This window comes from Lathyrus oleraceus, chromosome 6 (assembly GCF_024323335.1).
Source record: "Lathyrus oleraceus cultivar Zhongwan6 chromosome 6, CAAS_Psat_ZW6_1.0, whole genome shotgun sequence".
NCBI lineage: Eukaryota > Viridiplantae > Streptophyta > Magnoliopsida > Fabales > Fabaceae > Lathyrus > Lathyrus oleraceus.
The window spans coordinates 326757723-326767867 of NC_066584.1; the positions used below are offsets into that span (position 1 = coordinate 326757723).

At 33.8% G+C, this 10145-nt stretch overlaps 1 protein-coding gene across 1 annotated transcript; it reads right to left on the bottom strand.

Annotated features, from left to right (window-relative positions):
- Positions 1-1207: 1207 nt before the first annotated feature.
- On the bottom strand, positions 1208-6132 carry LOC127093184 (respiratory burst oxidase homolog protein B). The gene is made up of 10 exons (XM_051032082.1): positions 5395-6132; positions 5115-5274; positions 4270-4318; positions 3983-4096; positions 3051-3866; positions 2747-2958; positions 2555-2657; positions 2384-2460; positions 1685-2202; positions 1208-1578 (listed from the first exon to the last, which is right to left on the bottom strand). The coding sequence occupies exons 1-10, from the start codon at positions 5915-5917 to the stop codon at positions 1469-1471; spliced, it is 2682 nt and encodes an 893-aa protein (XP_050888039.1). The 5' UTR covers positions 5918-6132; the 3' UTR covers positions 1208-1468.
- Between the last annotated feature and the right edge of the window lie 4013 nt (positions 6133-10145).

Genomic DNA, 10145 nt, shown 5'->3' on the forward strand with positions numbered 1-10145 from the left:
TCATCCCACGTCGACCTCCTTTCGATATGGCCTATGTCCTTCTTGACTGTCGAACCGCTTCGACGATGTTCACTTTTCTCGACGCTTCGTCTTATGATTCCATACTCCTTGCTACGGGTTTCCCCTTTGACATAGTCGAAATTTGCTGGCTAACAATATCATGACTATGTTTGGAAGAGACATCATGATTATGATGGAGTGTGGTTGAAAGAAAAACTATAATGGAACTTCAAAACTTAAAATGATTGTAAAAAAGTATGATTTTTTTTTTGTGATTGGGAATGTATATTAAGTTTAGATATTGATATATTAAAATTTATAAAAAAAAATTAAAATGGTCAATTTGATGAATTTTTTGTAACCATGCGGTTTTACAAAATCGGCTCCGGTTCTTTGGTTCGAATGGTTTTGGACGGTTCAATCCAGTTTTTTCGATTTTACTCCAGTTTTGATCCACTAGCGGTTTTGAAAGATTGACCCAACCGAATTCATCTCCGTTTCTCGGTCCAACCGATTGAACCGATCGGGTCGGTCCGGTTTTTAAAATATTGAAGCGGACGTTACTGCCATAAATATTAATGAAGAACATGTCGAATCAAGCGGGGAAAAAAAGAAAGGAGATGGAGTCCTATAAATAGGAGGATGTTCGGAGAGTAAATGACAAACAAAAACGAGACTAACATACATAAGAAACACCCAACCATTTTTTTTAAGTTCTCATTGACTAAGAACGAGGAGGTCGATATTTTAGTGTTTTTTTTAGCAAGAAACACTATGTACTTAAAAAATTGTAGTTACTACAAACAGGAGAAAACAATACAACATTGTCTACTTGAAACTAGGTAATGACAAAAAGGAGCAAAAACAACATTTCCTACTTGAAAGCTAATGTTTATATAAAGAAAAAAGAATGCAATATCTTTAATTTATTTTGCTACTTTTATACATTAGAGTTTGCAATGGACATATGACATGTCTTATACTACATACAGGTCAGATTTTGCTGTAAACCATGATAAAGTGGTGTTGTAAAGAAAGACTAGCAAACTTCTGTGTTAAGTTATTAATGATACATTTATTTGACCCTTGTTTGATCTTAAATATAAGATTCTCTAGAAAATTTTAGATACATTTTTATTTTATTTTTAAACATACCTCTTATTAACAATAATATAACATGTAAATATTATAAAGAGAACTCTCAATCTAATCCAAATCATAGCATATGAATCTTGCAATAGTAGTTGCAGCAAAAGCTAGTCCAAAACTGCAAAATTTTACATCACATTTCTAAACAAAATAGACTTCAAATCACATTTATGCCAAATCAGTAGGCCTAAATTCTATTATACATTATTCCATTCAAACTCATAGAAACTTAAGACATTTTTTCATACATGTGTACAAGAGTATATATACCTCTTAACCTCTACAATAAAAAATGATTCAACTATATGTTAAAAAGAATCTAAAAGTTTTCTTTATGAAAATCAAACTTGGTGCCAGTTTTTCTGGAAAAATCCAAAGAAAATTTTCTTAATTCTCCAACCAATCCGTGTGCTCCACAGTAAAAAACACCTATAAGAATAACATAAGGTATAATGTAAACAAATCACCTAAAAAACATGTTAACTTAAAAATTTCAAGAACTAGACTAATTGTTTAGAGTAAAATCAATACTTACCAACTCTTTTATCAGGGTGTTTAAGAGCAACATGTTTATAGACATTACGCCAATTCGGCCTAGCAAAATGTGTCTTAACCCTTGTCTCTGAAACAACATCCACACCACTTTTGGCATGGTGAAGAGATTGAAGCATCGTGATCAAAGCCGAACGAGCATCGCCTTCTTCATACACGCTTGTGCAATAATTGTGAAGCTCAATTACGCCTTCTTTATCATTCTCCTCTATCTCATTCATCACTCCTTTAAACCATTCAAACGAACCTTGCTCGCGTGTAACCCAATAGAAATAGGCTCGTTTCGTTGCAAAAGGCTTTTTCTTATTGCTCTTGACCCCACCTTCTACCTCTCCTTCTTCTAAATCTTCTTCTTGTTGCTTAATGTTGTTTAGCACATCTTTGAGTATGCTAATCAAAGGCGTTGCGCCGATTCCTAAACCTACTAGAAGAAGTACTTCGTAGTTTTTGTAGTCTTGTGCTGGTGCTCCATAAGGTCCATCAATTCTTAGCCTTGGCATCCTACAATTTGTTTGAAAATTTAATTCACATACATGATTAATGTACAAATTGTCAATTTTCGTTATATATATATATATATATATATATATATATATATATATATATATATATATATATATATATATATATATATATATATATATATATATATATATATATATATATATATATATATATATACCTTGGTAGGCTTGGTTTGCCCGGTAGCATATCCGCGCGTAGAAGACCGCTTTGGCCATCATTTGCTGGTTGACACGCCTGCATAAATCATGATGATCCAAGTAATTTATGTTATGATGAACATGAACATCGTTAAAGAAATGTACTTGAATCTTGTGTATAAGTATTTTACCTTGGCGAAAATACCCTTGAGTTGTGATGTCCAATCACCCAAAGTTCTAATGTGAACACTAATATAATCATCTCCAGGAGCTGATGTTATAGAAAAGGGATGCCTAGAGACAAATTGCAAGTAAAATTAACATCATATTTTTATGAATGGTAACAACAAAATAAGAACTTTGAGTTTAAATTAGGCGCATACCATTCAAATGGAGAAATATCTGAACAATTAACATAAATATACTGTCCACTAGTATACTTAAATCCTTGTGGTTTAGACACATGCAATGCTAGTACATTTCCCGGATACACTGCAACCTTTAGTATCTTGACAGATTTGTAACCAGATCGAAATGCACGAAGTAGTCTTTCGCATCCGTATAGTATCATAGGAACCGCGAGATACATCCATGTCTATGTCACAAAATTTTGTAACAAAAATTTAGCAAACTGAGAAACAAATGAAATGGAACTGAAAACACATTAGTTTGAGTAAGAGCATGTACCGTTTTCTTATACCATTTCTTGCTAAGGTAAAGGAAGTATCCATGAATGATAAAAAGCACATAGACAATGACAAAAAGGTGATGAGAATACCAAAATGCATTAAAGCCAGTGAGTTTCTTGAGGGGTTTTGGAAGGTTAAGCCTATTACGACGGAACCAGGGTTGGGCTAAAACGAAAGCTATAGCCATAAGAACAACTATGACGACCCCGGTCCAACCCTCGGTCCCTTTAACGAACCACCAATAATTATTAGGCCTTTGATCTCCAAAAAACTGTTTCATGGGTTCATATTCTTCATCTGTTGCATGCAATAGCCTTGGAAAGTCACAAGTCAAATGTGAAATTGCATGTAATCCAATCCCAATAGCAATGCCAAAAGCTATCACCTTATGAAAGTTGATATTATCGTCAAACGGAACCGCCATTCCAAGCCTGGTCTTGCTCCTAAGCCAAGTGATAGTGTTTCTGCATACAGGTAACAAGATTAAAGCCATGTTGAACTTGAGTGTCTCCGCGCCGCCCTTAGCCGTGGTGACGCAATAGCCCATGACATGGAAAACGGCGCGACGCTTGTATTGAATGAACTTCCAAGTGAAAAGTGCTGCACAAATGGAAAGCCATAGAGCTATGATCCAAATGCGTTTCCAATTATCCTCCATGAAATAGGATAGTTCTCTAAAAGCACGTTTTATAGGGTTGTGTTCTTTGGTAGGGACCAACTTCTGGCTCAACATTTGGCTTAACACTCTACTATCTGTAGTTATGTGTGCTGATTGTGCTGGTGCTTGCAAAAGAAGCATTTCCAAGTTGTACAACTGCAGAAAATGACAAAAACTTAATCAAGAATAATACGTGTCGACGTGTCAGTGTCGGTCTGATGTCAGTGCTTCATAGATTAATTCATACAATCTTTATTTTAAAGAATAGAAACCTCAATATATCCAAGGTTGTCTGGGTCCAGCTCCTCCATGATAAGGGCAGCATATTCGACTGCTCGATCTTGTAACTTTGATAGCTTATTTGCCGATGCACTTAATGTGATAATCTGAAGAAAAAAATGAAACATACGACAACCTTGTGAATAACTATGTAACGAGTTCAAACTCACACTTTGCAGTCTGATATTCTTGCACAACTATCATCTGAGTAGGTTTCTATATGATATTAATTAACCTAATAATAATAATTTCTTCAAATAATAATATATTAATAACTCACCTCTTTTACTTCTTCTTCTGTAATTCTTCCATCAGCATTCTTGTCCACCCTGGCATAGTGGCATCAGTGAAGACTATGAGTAAGAGAATAACTAGTTAAAAAGAACAGTATTTTTGACATTAGGTTCCAAAATATTCTTTTATTTTGACTAAATTTATGTTGTTCAAATCATGCTGAGTCATTCCAAGTATATTTTTCTATAGTCAACAACCCAACCATTATTGATAGTTACTTGATCCATGCATACGACACTCTTTTTGGTTGTTTCCTTTACTTTTTTATTCCTATATGATAAACTTTGTTCAAGGGAACGCTGAAGAGTGAATAAATAATTCCAACACTAAAAATGTATATTAACTTTAATAAAAAAAATGTACATGGAGTACATGCAAACTAAATGAAGTGGATTGATATTATAAACGTGACCTATAAAACTTGAGAGATATGATGCAATTCACACTACTCCAATAAGATTCTACCATTTTTGTTGCAATAATTAACATGCTCATCAATTAATTAATTATTTTTAAAAAAAATAAAATTAATATATAGTATTAGGAAAAAAGTTCCGTCTAAAAAAAGAAAGCAAGTCCAATTAAGCAACAAAGTGTGGTTTGGCTATTACAAAAACGATTGGGAAATATTTTAAGCCAAGTCCACACAATCTGTAACGATTTTCCACATGATTAGATTTATTATTTTTTTGACACAAACATGATTAGAAAACTAAACACTCAACTTAGACATTTTTGTCCAAATACGGACACATTTCTACTTTGAAGCAAATCTCTTTCATGCGGTTTTTTATTACACAAAATAAAATAGAAATTAAAAAGTGTTCTTACATATCAAAAAATATCTGAAGCCTTGAATCAAAGCTTTGATCAGTAATCTGCTCCCAAAATTCTCGCAACTCTTCCTTTGTTATAGATGCCGTACTGATACCTCGACGACGAACTAACGCTTCATATAACTCATCAGCAAATTCTTTTGATTCATGCATTCCTATATGGATAAAAAAAATTCAAAATTTAATTAATATATTTATGCTATATTACATTTTGCATTCTATTTTTGTATAATCTTAACTTACGAATTTGAATATTAGGATATTGATTGACATACCTATGCACTGGCCAAAGCGAGTCTGGGGCAATTTTCCATCAACAGACAATTCATCAAACCGCTTCTCAACTTGGGACCAAACATCACTACCAACACTTTTTGTCACAAACTTAAGACCTTGTAGAGCACGAGCAGCACCGGATTTCGATCTATCAACCTTATCGAACGTCTTAAAAGACGTCATGCGCTTCAGTTCCTGCGACACCTGTTTTAGCCGAGACGAAAGCGAAGACGGCTTCCTCTCAAGCCGGCTCGCCAGATACGCCGTTTCGGAATCTCCACCGCGAATGTTCTGAACAGAAACGGTGTCCTCACGGACGTCCAGAGTTATTTCCACCATTTCTCCATCTTCATTCTTAAAGCTTGCGCTTTTGTTCTTGCTTCCATTTCGGCGCTTGTTAGTTACTAAAGGCCCGCTCAGCGGCCCACTAAGAGGCCCGCTGAAGCCCACTCGGGACCTTCGGCTTTCTGTGGTGGTTTCTGGCTCCGACCATGACTCATGTTGATTCTCTTGTGTTTCCATTTTTTATTTTCTTCACTCGCAAGGTAAATAATAGTGGATATGATTATTATGGAAAATGTTTATATTATGTGTGTGTGTATATATAAAATAAAAAGAGAGGTGTGGGTGGTGAATGAGTGAAAGATGAAATGAGTAATATGATAGAAGAGGTGAGTGAGATATTATATAGTAATATAAAAATGAGTCAAATAATGTGAGAGGTGAATCAAGGGGCGCATATGGATATTGATGTTCTGGTTTTGTACACGTTAGTTGACGGAGACAGAGTTAGTGGTTTTGGATAATAATCACCTATGTTCTAAAATTCAAACATACTGCTGGAAAACAATTTCATTATGTTTTATAACAAGTTGATTATCGCTAGAAACCAAAGTGGAAACAGAAAACAAACCCCCACTTTCTAGTCTGCCCTTCCCAACAAAAATAATTATTAGTAGAACACACATTCTAACATATTTTCTTCAACATAGTTTTTTTAATAGCTAATGTAGTTTACGAAAAAACTATCTAACACCATATTCAACACATTAACTTACTGCAAAGTAAATATAACCGTATTGAATATTTTAAATAAAAGTTTTGTTCTATGTTATAATTACACTACAATGTTAAACATACTGAATATTACTATGGTGAATTGTGAAACATTATAATAATATATTAATTTAAAAATTTTAAAAATTTTAAAAATTAATATTATTTTAATTTTTTATCTTTTTTATTTTTATATTAAAAGATATTGTTATAAAATTGTGTGATTAATTAATTTTATAATTTTATTAATCAACATTTTATATTTTATTAATTAATTTTGGTTAGTATTAAAAATTATTTTTAATATTTAAACATTTATTAATTAACTTCACAAATTTACTAATTAATTTTTTATTTTTTATTAATCAATTTTATTTTATTATTAAAAATTATTTTTAATATCAGATATTTATTAATCAATTTTATCATTATTAATCAATTTTATTTCACTATTTAAAATTATTATTCATGGATACTGTGCATATACTATTATGACATTATTTATGCATTCTTCATAAATATATTTTTATTAAAAGATATTTAATATATACCATATAAGTATTTGGTGTCAAAAAATGAATGTAGGAATAATATTTTTTATAATTATATACCCTATTTGTAATTGCAAATAATATAATGTATTAAAAAGATGTATTAAAAAAATATATTAAAATGTTTGATACAAGCATATTTTCTACAAAATATGTTAGACATAGTTATTGCTTCTCTTTTTCTAGAGCACTTGGCAATTGTAAGCTTTACATTAAAAAAAAAGTCAAAGATGATTCTATATCACATACCCCATTGAAAATAAAATATAGTAAAAATACGCGTCTTGTGAAAATTAGTTTTGTTTACGATAAGAATCACTAAAAAAATAGTTTATCATTTTAATCCATGTAATCTCAATTAAAAGAACATTTATTTTTAAGTTATCCATCATACATGGAGTAAAGTTATCCACCATAAGTGGTGTTGGTAGCATAATTTTAAATCGTGGGTGTGGTTATTGTGGCGGTTGGGGTGCAGAGTTTTTTTCAACATAAAATATGATACTTTATTATTTATATTAAGTTTTATATGTCTTTCATTTCCTATTTAAATCTTTATATATTTTATTAACAATCCGCCGTCACTTTGAATAACTTATATGTCTTTCATTTCCTATCTAAATCTTTATATATTTTATTAACAATCCGCCGTCACTTTGAATTTTTCTGATAGTTTTAAAAACACATTTAATCTATGATATAAATAAGAAGAAAGGTAGATCAGATAATGCGTAATATATTTCAGGCAAATGCGGTTGTTGCGGTAGTATGATGCGATCTTTGTGGCTTTATGATGCAGTTTTTAATGTGATTTACAATCACACTGCAATTGCGGCATGATGCGGATGCAAACACTACCGCAATCACAATATTGCGGCTGTGTAGGTGTTTAATTGGCTGCATTGTATGGTAAAACACTAGCTGGATTCTAATGTCTTGACTGATGTTATGACATGTTGTGGAGGTGTTTGTGTGACTGCATTGTAGGTTAGAATATCTAGCTGTACTCTGATGTCTTGACTGATGTCATGACATACTTGAGTAGTTTACTGCAGGATTAGCTAATACAGGATGTATTGAATGTCAAATTGGATGTTGTGACATTCATCCCTGTCAGCAGATACTGAGGAATAGAACAGTTGGTGTTCTGTTAGAACTCAGTATTTATTTTCAGTCTGGTTATCAAGGAAATACCAGACCTGGCATAAGGCCTACTGTCTGAATGTCAAACTGGATGTTATGACATTCATCATTGACAGCATATACTGAACAATAGACAAAGTGGTGTTCTGCTACACTTCAGTATGTTTCTCAGTCTGTTCTTCAAGAGGATAACAGAACTGACTTAAGGCTAAATGTGTAAATGTCAAATTGGATGCTTTGACATTTATTAATGTAAGCTGTTACTGTAGAATGGACAGATTGGTCCTGTACAGTTCAGCAAATTTTGTACGGTCTGTTTTCAGGAAAAACAGACTTAGCATATGGTCCTTGATGTCAAGCTGAATGTTGTGACATTCATTCCTAATAGCATATGCTAAATTGTCGGTTGTTTAGTTTTTCTGTTTCAGCATTTTTCTCAGGCTATTCTTCAGGGATTCAACAGCTGAGAGAAAATTCAGGAAACCAACAACCAAGCTACATTTAATGAACCTAACAAATAGCCTATTTGTTAGTAACCTAGATGTGGAATTTAGGGGAACTCGCGTGACCTTAAATTCAGGAGAATACAAGTACAAGGTCCAAGTGCTGCAATATAAAAGGAAGTCATTCCTTCATTCAGAACTGGGGATTTTGAGGCGTGAAGATTTAGTGTGTCCATCATACTTCACTGCTGTATTTTTGTGAGTCTTGTATTAGACATATCTTGTAAGCCAAGCTATTATCACGTAGATGATTGCATTGGTATAGGGTGTTCATTGAGTTGTAAGTGTTGTGTCACTCTAAGCTTTTAAGCGTGAGTGCTGTGTATCTTGATTAAAGTTGTTAAGCACAATCAAGAGTTGTTTGAAGTGTGACTTCAAAATTATCTTTAATATTGATTAAAGGTAGTAATCACTGAGGTGATTGAGGGGGAGTGAGTAGGAACTCTGATCTTCGTGTAAGATTGAAATTGCATTGGGTAGGTATTAAGTGATAGGGTTAAACAGTTGGTTTAAGGTCTGAATTAATACTACTAATAGTGGATTTCCTCCTTGGCTTGGTAGCCCCCAGACGTAGGTCATGTTGGACCGAACTGGGTAAACAATTACTCGTGTTATTTACTGCACTTACATTTTTCTGCATAATCCTTGTCTGCGCAGAATTGGATGTCATAACAACCCGTGTGACATCGAAAGTCTGTTAACTAGAATTTCAATTGGCATCAGAGCAGGCACCCTGCCTGTTAAGTTCTGGGTGAGATCTAGGGAAGTTACTTTCTAGTACCATGGACAAGGATGTAGGACACTCAAATAGACCACCCATGCTGGATGGTTCTAACTATGATGACTGGAAGCCTCGTATGATAGCCTTCTTAAGGTCTCTAGATAGCAAAGTCTGGAGAGCTGTCAACAAAGGATGGGAACATCCAACGAAGACAGGTGAGGATGGAGTCAGTGTGCAGATCCCTGAAGAAGAATGGGACAAGGAGCAAGAGGCATTAGCCCTTGGAAATTCTAAGGCCTTGAATGCATTGTTCAATGGAATAAGTAAGAACATCTTCAGACTAGTGCACCACTGTGAGCTGGCCAAGGATGTGTGGGATACCCTCAAGGTAACTCATGAAGGAACCTCCAAAGTGAAGATGTCCAAACTTCAGATGCTGACCACCAAGTTTGAAAATCTGAGGATGAAAGAGGATGAGACTATTCATGACTTTCACATGAATATTCTTGAGATTGCAAACACCTCTGGTGGCTTAGGGGAGAAAATGGCTGAAGAGAAACTTGTAAGAAAGATTCTCAGGTCATTACCTAAGAGATTTGCCATGAAGGTCACTGCAATAGAAGAGGCTCAAGATATCTGCAATATGAAGGTGGATGAGCTCATTGGTTCTCTCCAAACCTTTGAAATGGGCTTGTGTGAGAATGTTGAAAAGAAGAACAAAAGCGTAGCTTTTGTATCAAATACTGAAGAGGAGTCAGAAGCAGGATATACTGGAG

What these genes read in the sequence shown, in the direction of transcription:
- LOC127093184 (XM_051032082.1), bottom strand. Translation starts at nt 5,917, where the DNA reads ATGGAAACACAAGAGAATCAACATGAGTCATGGTCGGAGCCAGAAACC. An exon ending in TCAAGGGTATTTTCGCCAAG is followed by an intron (nt 2,461 to 2,554) that starts GTAAAATACTTA and finishes TGATTTATGCAG; the next exon opens with GCGTGTCAACCAGCAAATGA. An exon ending in ACACCCTGATAAAAGAGTTG is followed by an intron (nt 1,579 to 1,684) that starts GTAAGTATTGAT and finishes TTATTCTTATAG; the next exon opens with GTGTTTTTTACTGTGGAGCA.